Source organism: Photinus pyralis, unplaced genomic scaffold, assembly GCF_008802855.1.
Source record: "Photinus pyralis isolate 1611_PpyrPB1 unplaced genomic scaffold, Ppyr1.3 Ppyr1.4_LG4, whole genome shotgun sequence".
In the NCBI taxonomy this organism is placed as follows: domain Eukaryota; kingdom Metazoa; phylum Arthropoda; class Insecta; order Coleoptera; family Lampyridae; genus Photinus; species Photinus pyralis.
Window position 1 is genome coordinate 3,410,945 of NW_022170511.1, and position 12,461 is coordinate 3,423,405.

The 12,461-nt window shown below is 33.6% G+C and overlaps 1 protein-coding gene across 1 annotated transcript in view; it reads right to left on the reverse strand.

The window, feature by feature from the left end:
• The window catches only part of LOC116167976 (serine/threonine-protein phosphatase rdgC), a 144,757-nt gene that overhangs the window by 43,524 nt on the left and 88,772 nt on the right, over positions 1–12,461 (reverse strand). The window contains exon 3 of the mRNA XM_031483602.1: positions 4,939–5,066. Within this exon, the coding sequence (XP_031339462.1) occupies positions 4,939–5,066 (128 nt within the window). The remainder of the gene's footprint in view (positions 1–4,938; positions 5,067–12,461) is intronic.

The window sequence follows — 12,461 nt, forward strand, 5'->3', positions numbered from 1 at the left end:
ATTTGTGTTGGATTTAATTTCGAAACTCCCGTTTGTGAGAAAAATTATAATTTCTGTTCACAATCAGATTTTTCTAGAAGCTTTGAAATGAATTTGGCCCCATTTTCTTTCATTACGATTTTAATAAAATATATATCGTTTTATAGAACGGCTTTCATCTTATAAATTCAATTTACATGAACGATGAGAGTAATACGTATAGTTAACAATTATTAACTCGATATCTTGTGATAAAAGCAATTTGGGAATTCTAAGTCCAAATGGGATCTCTAATACCGCATCCTGGATGTACGTCCATTTTTATGTAGTAATCCGCTAAGACCGATAAGTTCACGTTCAAATTGTTCGTTAATCAAGGATTAGGCACGGTTTGGATGTAAAATTAATGATATAATACACGGAAGATGTAATGATTTATGTTACAACAAATCACGTATTTCCGATTGACCATTCACGTCAATTTCCTTCGCTTTGCAGCCGAAAGAATTAGAGGGGAGGGCTAGGGGCTAGTAAATTTTTGCATGCTATAGTAAATCAAGTAAAATTCTGGTATTCTTCGGGATCCCCAGGTGAATACAATAAAAAAATTAGTAAATTACATAAAGGCACAGATTTTTTGTCATGTAGGTAATGTCAAACTATCATGGATTGGATCTAGTCAGACCTTTCATCCTGTATAATCAATTGTAACATAAACTAATAAGGGGGATAAAAGTTGTTTTAAGCTTTTTTAAGGGCCCTTAAAACTAAGATGCCTTAAATCAAATTTCGCAGAAGGCCATGCAGTATTATGGTTCACGCTTTTTTTATTGTATTAGATTTAATCTTTTGTTTTCACACACTGAAAATTGACGCTATGATTCAAAGATAAAAGAATTTTCGGTTACAACATTATCCACTTCTCGGCAATCGCTCCAGTCCCCGTGAACCCTAATTTAATTTCCTAGCTTGAAGAGTATTCCTTTTCTCTTCCAGACTTTGACATACATCTTAACGGTTTTTTTTGTCGAACTTATTTGTTTCCTTTCTGACGCGCACAGTTATAATTTGTTACCTTCGAAATACCACTCTTGGACATATTCGGGGGATGTAAACTAAGCAAAACCTACATTCTGAGTGACGGTAAAATATGGAGTGGTTTATACATCATTCGTGTTTTGTATCACATTTACTTCTAGTGGTACTTAGGTCTATGTAGTTTCCGATTTTAAACTAAATAAGCTACATTTCCAAGGATCGACTATACATGTTATTCTATTAAACTCAGAGGATTAAATTTCCTGGCGCTCGAATTTCATAGGTTTTACCCCAGAGCATATTCTCAATTTCAATTTCCTCTAGAAATAAATGTATAAAGTATAAGTTTGTATTGTTATATGAAACTCGTCAGTGTCACTTATTAGCTATCAAGTAGACCAGTGCAAATAAGATTCCCTTATCGTGATCGGTTAAAGTTCCTCATATCTCAAGAGCGGAGTATCGGAGGAGGTGCTCACAAAGGGCGTTTGGAACGTCTATTAATTTAGAGGACATCAAGTACCATATGATCCAGAATAGGCGAGTTACGCGCTACTTAAAATGTTTGGTTTTTTTTTTGCTTTGAATATTGCCGATCTTGGTTTTTTTGCAAGCAATGCATGGCCACCTATATATTAACTATATTTTCCGAAATCACCGGCTCACCACTGTCCTCAGTTATTTTGGATCACCCAGTAAGTCTAAAAATTTGCGCTTTCTCTTTATTTTACATTTACATATCATACATAGGGAAGAATGACACTAACAGCATTACAGCAGTTCCACCACTCATTTCTTTACTTAAACACCGTGTCCAAGATAAGGATGTATATCATGGGGATCTCCTAAACCATAGAATATACGACGATATTCAAATTAGGGAAAGTTTTGCAATTAAAGAGTTATTATTAAAATCAAAAACGATTACTTCCGAAGATATGGCAGCAAAACCAAAACAACCGAAATATAAACGTTGGAAAGTGTTGGTTTCAAGAGTATGGTCATATGGTGTACCCGCGCACAACGCTCAAATGCTACTTCATCCAGTATGTAATGTACCTACTTTTTTTCCGGCCATATCAAAAAATAAAGTTGATAATGATTTCTCCGAAACGAAACGAAACGTTGTATTGAAAATCTCTAAACACTGTCTTGTAGAGCTCAAATAGTGGCAATGAAAAAGTGTTTTTTTATAATCATGTCGAATGTCCCACGTGCTTAAAAACATCGTAATTAAATTTGGTCGGTTCTCGTCAAATTGTTTTGCTGAAAAGAACTACTTCTTGTCAGTTTTCGATCTAAAATCTCCATTCAGGATTTTGCTTGTGAGCAAAGTGTCTCCCCGTATTTCTAAGCAAAACATTTGACGAAAACGTAAAAATTTGATCGGCTATTTTTAATCATTCAGGACTGTAGCTGACCCTTACAGCCTTTTGAAAGCCCCCAAAGGCTTATCAAGGCTTTAAAATACAATCTTACCGATTAGAGAGACTATAGGAGATTTGAAGACCTTTACAAATGCTTAAAAGTTCAGGTTCAACCCTTAGAAGTTTGAAGGCATTGAACGATTTTAAAGACACTGTATAAGGCTCTTAACAGCTCCTAAAAGGACACTAAAACACAGAATGCTGGTCGGTATCTTAAAAACCATTATTCAGTATCCAGTATTCAGGTTATTTAAAGGGCCTTAAGGACCTTTAAGTATTGTAATTTAATTATAGTCTATTATAAACAAAATATTTTATATTAGATTAATATTATGATTAAATTTCAATATATACATTTCAAGATGGCTTTCAATGAGTTTTTAATAGGTGATTAATTTAAAACACTTTTCCTTGCTCATTCTTAATCTAAAAGTCATATTATAACTTCATTACCATTTACAGATGTATAAATCATTTTCTATCAAGTCAGAAGTTGGCGTTTAATAGTCGAAACTAGTCGCTAATAATCGCATTAATAAATGGCAAGTATAGGGAAGAGGGAAGATTTGGTGTTGTTATTGATTCGTCTATAAGTTGCTAAAGGACTATAGATAGAGGTCATTAATAGCTCATAGAGAGAAAGCATCCAATCAAAGCTCTTAAATACCCTTAAAAACCGATAAAGCATCTTAAAAGTGCTTAAGCGTTTTCTTAAAGACCTATACAATGTCTAGAGTGCTGATAAAGGCGTTTAAATTAATCCCTTTAGCTGGTCTGAGAAACTCCTATTAATAATCATCCCTGTGATGTATCAAAACGTTAAACTTAACGTGCAGGTCATCTGTCAGAAAACGTTATTTTTTAGTCGATAGTCGGAAAAATGGCATATTATTGTTTTGTTTATGTCATCACAAAGCAGGTGATTTCTGCATTCCCGTACAGTACGGGAAAATATCTATATTCTTGTGAGCATGAAAAAGTAAATGAACAGTGTTATACACACAAATGCATAGTTTAATTAGAAACATTGTTTAACTGATATGATCCGTTACCAGGATTATTAACACTCCGTCAATATTTGGAAGTATATACATATCATATTTAAGAAAACATAAAGTTTTATCTTTAAATACAGTTCAATCATCCGTTAAATAGAATCGAAAGAGATCCATCCATTACTTTATTTCGATGAATATCGGTATAAATAAGGTATGGCAAATTATTTACTGACATTATGACTTTGCTCCAGTTCCACGATGACTTTTCACACAGAATGTCTTCAGGTAAATGTAAGCTCTCAGCTTTAAAGCGAATTTACGACTATCAATGCACAAATACACTCCAGCAGTACCGTGCATGTAATGGGACGTAGGCGGTATCTTTTTACTTGCACAAAGTAGTTTGGCAGAACAAGGTTAGCGTGGAATCGATCATCAATAAATATCTGCACATGTACGAAACAATTACGCAGTCAAAAGTTGTATCGTTTCTTTATGGGCCACCAGATACTGAACATTCTCTGACTTCGACAACAGCAACAGTTAACTCAATAAAAACAACGGAGGATATTCACATCAGAACACCCTGGGGCATTTTTTCCATGACTATTTTCGATTGCAGATTAAACATCAAAATAAAATGTAGAAATGAATATGTTGATTCTGATGTGTGTTTCCACTAAATTTCGTCTTTCTCGGAACAGACAAAGGTTGTAGCTTGTAGATACTTTGTATTACTTTTAACTTTCTTTGATAGGAGGTGCAGTTTCGTTGGAAATCGCGAAAAACCATTTTCCATCTCCAACAGCTGATCCCATTTTAACCCTCCTCCATTCGGATCGGCTTTTATTTATTTTTCCTATTATCGACACAATAATAATATTACCTTTCCTTTTTAATATTCTCATGCGTTTACTAATTTTTCTCAACATCTTCTAGTAATTTATTTTCGGTTTGTAACAGTTTCTTGGCCCATATCCATTATCCATATCCGTTATCAAGTATTTAAGATTAAACTTAATAATGATTGCATCGAACCATTGGATATCTTGCAGCATGTTTTAGGGAGACAGAACTTTTTTCCGGATTATCAAGTTGTCATACCTTTATGCAGAAAATATGAAACGTGCACCAAGTTTTCAATTGTTTAAACTTTTAAAGTGAAAAATTAATGTAGTTATTATAATTTGGGCGTATAAATTCTGTTGCTTGACGTACAGAACAAGACGTCGCGCTGTCTAATTTCTCTTGGGTTACAAATCACGGAAGATTTATCGTTGTAGTTCTGAATACCGTCTTCGCTGCCTATCCGCCCCTTCTTTACAAAATTTATTATCTGCTATCAATTGTAACGTTCGACCCGCGTATACGGAAACAAATAACTTTATACACCAATCGTTAGGTTACTAGGTGGAAAAACACATTAATTGTAATGGTCACGCAATTACATCATTTGAACTGGCTGGCCCGAATGTAATTACATTAATTAAACTCACCTTCACTTGGTCTTGCTCCCCCGCGTACTCTATGCTCTGAAAAATCGTCCAAGTATAGCGGCGACGAACCTCCATTCTTGCAAGATATCGCCTGTACCATCTTTGAATTAGAATGGCAGCCTTCATAGCTGAAAGGAATGAAAAGTTTAGATTGGACAGGAACGTTATTGTGAAATTGATAAGCTACCTATAAGGTAGGCATTGTTATAGTAGCTTGTTTCGCATAAAGGCTTGTGTGTGGTGTCCCTCAGGATCTGAGCGAATTATTTATTGATGGTCGATAAAGTATATTTTAATCAAATATTATATACCACATTCTTGATAGTTTCAACTTTAGGTGGAAGCAAGTACTTAACCCTAAACAAATCTGTTTGAGCTTTTATGGCCGTTGATGTATGATATCGATGGTAATGTAGGTTTCATTGCGAGTATTGATTTGCAATATTCACTGCATGCGGAAATCCGAGTTTAAGTCACCGTGTATATCGGAATCAGCTACTCTATACTTTCAATTTGCAGGAAAACCGTCGAGCAGCGCAGGATTACTTTCTTTAGCTTATTCGCAACGCCTGTTATTCATTAAAAGCAAACTTGAATTAAATTTGGTATGAACTTCCCAACGTAAGCGTTATGTAAAGATTGCTCGGTTCATTTCACCATTTGCTTTCAATTTTCGACAGATTAGGTGGAAACGTTTAGCTATCTGACTGTTACGGCTGATAAATTACAAGTTGTCTGAGGCAACTTACACCAAATTCATGTTTGGGGAATCGCTATCAAATGTCTTGATCTCTTTGCATCGTAGTCACCCTACAACCTACCAAAAAATCATAATATTTTCACTAACATGCATTATTTATTCCAATGTAAAATACACATTTTGTGCTCTGAACCGTGTCATGGATGACGATGAGGACGAAGTGTGTAGCAATACCCTTGAATTTATAACTAAATTCAATGCCAATACTACATAACTACCGGCACAGTTACTTATACTACTTTAAATTAGTAAAGGGATACTCAAGGTAATACCCAAAACGACTACGCAAACAATAAACATATCGTACAACTCTCTACATTGTGATTGTGGCAATTTCAGCGGTTTTGTGTAGATAGTCAAGGATTCAATGTTTCAAGGGTGCCCAGATTGGTGGAATTTTACCCATCTTCAGGGTTTGTAATTAGAGCTACGATTACACGCAATAAAAATTTTATAGTCGTATGCAATAAACAAACATGGAAGGTTTCAGTCCCGAATATTAAAAAATGATGAACAGGTTTTCGTTTCTAATGGAACTTCATTGTCGTCCTATAATAATTTATTTATAGGATCAAAGTAGCAGCATTAAAAATTTGACAATGCGCTTAGAGCGTGTCTTGTCAATCCTAGGCAGGGTTTTATGGCTTACCATTCTCGACATCCGTCTTATTCTAACAGGGAAAGCATAATACATTCTAATCGAAAACAAAAGGATTTCAAGGCACTTCGAAACATTTTACTACAGAATTCATTTGCGTTTCACATATATCAGTCTAATAGGATTTAAATTCAGAATTACAATTACACACCACAGACGTTAAATTAGGTCCAGGTTCAGTGACAAAGCTTATCTTGCCACTTTGGTTTCCAACGCAACGTTACGATTATATTTTGTTTCTCTAGGTGCGGTCTCGTAATTCTCTCAAATTGAATAACCGTAATAGCTTAAGCATGCGGGTACCTATACATTTATGAAGCTTCCTTGTTTTATTAATTACAGTACGATGCATACTAAAGAGGAATGCTTCAATCATCGTAATATTTTATTCTGGTGAAAAGTCATGCACTTGTCTCTATTATGTTGTTACAGAAACTATTTGTAGCGATGTATTTTTTTAGAATTAAACCTCATAAATGCAATGGATGTTCATAACCAAATATCAAAAAGGTAAATCCCCGCAATTACCATAAGAAAAAATAGCCAATTCCAAGCTCATACGCCCATACCCTTACTCAAACGTTTCCGAATGGCTTATCTTTGCAAATATTTTGTAATGACGCTGTTGAGATACTTCGGACCTTTCATTTCAGATGTAGAGACGTGCTCTTAATTTCAGTATAAAATTCATTGTTGTAAAAACGGAATCCCCCATTCTCGAAAAAATTTTCGCATTTTTAATAAGATACAACATTTGACAAGCATTCCTGAGCACGCTGCATACATTTTTTGAACAGTTGTCCAGAGAAGGTTTCGACCGTGGTTTCGGCCATGCACACATACTGAAAATAATGGGCCCGTATCAGTCACCTTGCAAAAGGAAACTTTTTTGGTGGAGTAGTGTAAATATTTAAATTTTGAAAAATCTCAAGAGCGTCGCTGTAGCAAATTTACTCCAAATTTAGCGTAGATTACAAAAATAATTAGTAGAATACAGAGCTGGGCAGAATACTTTCAAAAAAATAGCTAAACTAAATAGTAAATACTTTACACAAATAAAAGGTATTTGAATACTAAATACTTTTACGTCCAGCACAAGCGAATACTAGATATAGATACATTGAAAAGTATACAAATACGAAAATGATGACAGCGGCAATTGGTAAAAGACTTAGGCAAAAAACAGGAGAGTCCCGCTCAACCCAGTTTATTTACCAACGGATAGGTATAGAAATTCAAAAAGGCAAAGCCGAATGTTTTTTAGGAACTTTACCTTTTTTTAGTAATTCTTTTGATGAAATTTATTATGTTTTAAAACCCCGTTCTTATATGTAATTTGTTCTTGTTCTATTATTTTCATTAAACAATTTGTTCCTTTAAAAAAAAATACAAATACTTTAAATAAGTATTCAAATACTTTAGAATGTATTCGAATACTTTCAAAACTATTCGAATACTTTCAAAGGTATTCGAATACTTTGAAAAGTATTCGAATCAGTAAAAAGTATTTAAATACTTGTCACTCACATACATTAAAAATTTAAAATAGTATACTAGATAAAAATCTTAATACTACTTAAAAAATCACGTTATACTTTGTATGGGGTTAGCTTTTTTTATATTTCTATTGTTATATACAAATTTAAGAGGAGTAAAAGCGTATTATTATTATTATATTCTTATATAGGAGGTACCTACCAGGACCTTTCTTATACCAGTTATATTCTTAAGAATACGTGTACCATTTTTCAAAGCGATCGTACGTCGTGCACATGATACGTACGCCTTTCAGAAATTAATCCTAGCGATTTTGGAACAGATCCATTTTTTACTATCCGTTTGTCCGTGTGCATGATAGTTTGTTTAGAAACGTGCAATCGCTTTGAAAATTGGTACACATGGGATATAAGATATTGTTTTTAAGTTACGTAGACTATCGAGACAACAAGTTTCACTCCAGGATCGTTCGATATTCAGTTGTATCGGATTTTTATATTTGATTTTGTGACAATGGAAACTTTCGCTAAACATTTCTACATTGTTCTCAAATATTTGAATAACTTAAAAGTACTGCCTTTTTTTGAGGGCGGAAAAAATTTGTCTGAGATCGACCTGGAAAAAACATTTTCTTATAGAATATGGCCTGTAGAATCCATAATTTCAAACAGTTCCAAGATTGGGCTACTAGTTCAAAAGATACAGCCCTTTGAATTTTCTTTCAAAATTGGTTTCTAGTCTATAACTTTTGATTAAGAAGTCTAATCGAAAAAGTACGAATTGTTTTGGTTTCTACGCACCAAAATTAATAAGAAAAAGTGTTTTCCCGAGAAATTTTAGTGTAGTCGATTTTTGGTAAAAAAAGGAAGGTTACACACTGCCTTTTTTTGGGGCCCAAAAAAAAATTATCTCAGATCGACCGGGAAAAAACATTTTCTTATAGAATGTGGCTGTAGAATCCATAATTTCAAACAGTTTCAAGATTGGGCTACTAGTTCAAAAGTTACAGCCCTTTGAATTTTCTTTCGAAATTGGTTTCTAGTCTATAACTTTTGATTGAGAAGTCTTATCGAAAAAGTACGAATTGTTTTGGATTCTACGCACCAAAATTAATAAGAAAAAGTGTTTTCCCGAGAAATTTTGGTGTAGTCGATTTTTGGTAAAAAAAAAGGAAGGTTATACACTGCCTTTTTTTGAGGCCCGAAAAAAAAATTGTCTCAGATCGACCCGGAAAAAAAAGGAAGGTTAAGTATTCAAATACTATGCGAAGTATTCAAATACCTTGCGAAGTATTCGAATACTTTACGAAGTATCCAAATACTTTGCGACGTATTCGAATACTAAATATTTGTGAAAGTATATTTGAGTTGCAAATACAAATACTGCTTCCATAAAAGTATTTAATTACAAAGTATTTGAATACTTTAAAGAATTTGAATACTAAAAAGTATTTACAAAATTGAATACTGCCCAGCTCTGGTAGAATATGCCATTTAAAACACATAGCTATTTTAGCGAGTAGTATTTGCGAATGTATTTTTCCAATTGCATTCACTACCTGATAGCTGTCTATACCTATCCAATAGTTTATACAAACTTTAATTGTAACATGACCTTTAATTACATCCTACATTTTATCACCATTTCCATTCCAGCCATCTAGATTCTAGAGCAAAGTTACGTTTTGTCTCCTAGATTTTCATGGTAACTTCGTTTATTTCCCCAGTTTCTGCTTATAGAATCTTTTAGTTGTTAGTAGGAGGAATTGACGGAAGTAATTACCTACATTTTCATTTGTAATGCAAGCATTATCTTTTATCTCGAGATGCAAATTCAAAGGAGTAAGAAGCAATTTATTTTAAATTCATTAGCAGTCGCAAGCTCGAGAAATTTAAGCAAAAAGTGGGGCGATTCTTATTTCCTGCTTATAATGAACTTACACGTCCAATGTTTTATATTTTAAACCTTTCTTCAGCACATATACTGATGTTCACAAAGGGGCTAAATATTGGAACTATTTATTTGTATTTAAGGTTTTTTACGATTGACATTCTCTTTATCACAGCAAATGTATGTAGGGTATGTGAAATAGTGCAATAACAATAAAGTAACTCAATATATTTCTATACCTCTATAGCTCTGAAGTGATATACCATCTCTCTGAAATGACACCTTTTAAGGAATTTCTTTTCGAAGCGTTCATGAATTTATATGCGATACAAATTCGTTTTTCGCTTAAAGGATTTAGATCATTCTTGAAACTGAATGTAACCAAAAGAGAATATGCGCCGCTCTGAATCAGTATTCGGAAAAATTAAATTTTAAAAGGATAACTCGGCATTTCATTCTAATTAGGCGCAAATTGGTAGTCTATTTCTTTTACTCTGCAACTTTTAATTTAATTACCTGCCTTTACAAAGCAATTAAAAAAGTACACGTAATATTATTACCTAATGCATTAGCTTTCGGACTCGTTTCTTCGCCTTTATACTTTTGTTTTAAAGTTAGCGCCCTCCGCAACTTCAATCTAAATACCAGCGTTTATACTTCAATTATTTGCACATTTATAGATGTTTAAACCTCAATTGTTTCGGCGCGTAATTTTAAAATCATACAAGTACAATCGGGCACTCGGGCGGATTCGCGAAAACACTTTAAAAATGAAGAGAGAAGGGCGAGAGAGAGGCTTCTATGTGCGAACCAGTAAAGCATGTACGAGTTTTCACGTGCATTTTATTCATTGAAAAAGTGAAAAACCAAAACAATCTTTGGGGGCCCCCATTCAGCCGGTACAGCAGCTCACCGAAATCAGCAACTCAGCCACGCCAGGTACGTGCCCAACTTTGGTTGAAGTATTTGTATGGTTCGGCGGTAATTAGCATTTAAACAACAAAACATATAGCTATGGTCCTTCAGTCCACGTATTGAAAAAAAATTAACTAAAATACAAACATTTTTTGATCCTTCTTCGACGGATGTGAATCTTAAAATTTATCAAGGTTTAAATTAATTTTCGCCGTAGTTAGGTACCATTTTGCATTATTTATTAAAATAGTTCGTGTTCCTTTGTGCCGCACTGCGATAAAAATTTATCACATAACTTTGACTTTCAACGCTGTTATCGCAGGTGCCAGTCAAGGGGCCGATATTGTTCAAAACAACAAGCCAAAACTTGAAAATCATAGTAATTACGTTCTTGTAAAGTTTCCACCTTTGACTGAAAAATTGCACAACGAATAAACTCTATTTTTTGTTACAGTTAGATATCTTGCCATATGATTTTTAAGTAATATTTAAGTAAAGTCAGAGAGTTTAGGTACGAACTGGATTTTGTCATTGGATCAATTATAAATAATACAAAAGATGAAGGTGGGTTGTTGTTAATATAGTGGATTTTGGAGTAAATTAGTAGAGTATTTTGTACTGAGCCATTTAATGTTCTGTTGTTCAGGGAGTCTCAAATTTAGTCAATTTAGATTGTGAGCTTTGTTTATTCTTTGCTCATCGCAAATAACTTTGGAAATTGCTTATTCCATAAATATCTTTCGAATTTTGAAAATTTTCGTTAATCAGTTACAAGCAAATAAAAATTCATTATAATTATCCGATTATGAGTTTAAATAGAATGGAGCAGCGACGTAAGGTTGCTGTTACGAGAATAAGTGAGACTTACACATTAGCTATCAAATCTCAAACCGATTCCTCTCAGCATAACTTATTCAAAATTAAGTATGACAGTTTAGAAGAAGTCTATACATCATTTAATGAACTTCATAACGAAGTTATCGGTTTAATTGATGAAAAAGAATTTGAAGCACAAGATGTAATAAGGAAAAGTACCGATGAATTTTATTTCAAAACAAAGGAAATATTTAATAAATTATTCCCCAGTAAGGAGAACCACAGCCTTGTGTCAATAAACAGCCAGGATGAAAAAATAAAATTACCAAAAATAACCATTCCTGTTTTTGATGGCACCATGTTAAAATGGCCTACTTTTTATGATCTGTTTTCTGCTTTGGTGCATAACAATTCCTCTTTAGCAAACATACACAAATTTCAATACCTAATTTCATTTGTACAGGGGGAACCCTTAAACCTTATTAAGTCAATTCAAACCACAGATGCCAATTATTTAATTGCATTTAACACGTTAGTGAATCGATATCAAAATAAAAGAATTTTAGCTGCGTCATATTGGCATGAGATATATAACGTTCCTTCCATGAAAACAAGTTCTTATAAGGACCTTCGGAATCTTTTAGATGTATTTACTGAAAATTTGTCTGCCTTGCAGGTATTAGAGTTTCCCGTCCAACATTGGTGTTTTATTCTATTTAATTTATTATTGCAAAAACTCGATAGTGCCACACGAACAGCCTTTGAAGTGAAGTATACTGAAAAAGATATACCTACCTACAAAGACCTTAAAGAGTTTCTGGAAAAGCAGTGTAAAGCCTTAGAATCAGTTCAGTTTGTTACTTCACAATCAAACTCTAGTTCCCCTGGTAAATTTTCAAAACCTTCGAATTCCGTAATAGTCCAGTCAAATTAGCGCAATTTTGGACAAATAAAAACATTAATCGGTAAAGATCTGAATTTTGGTAT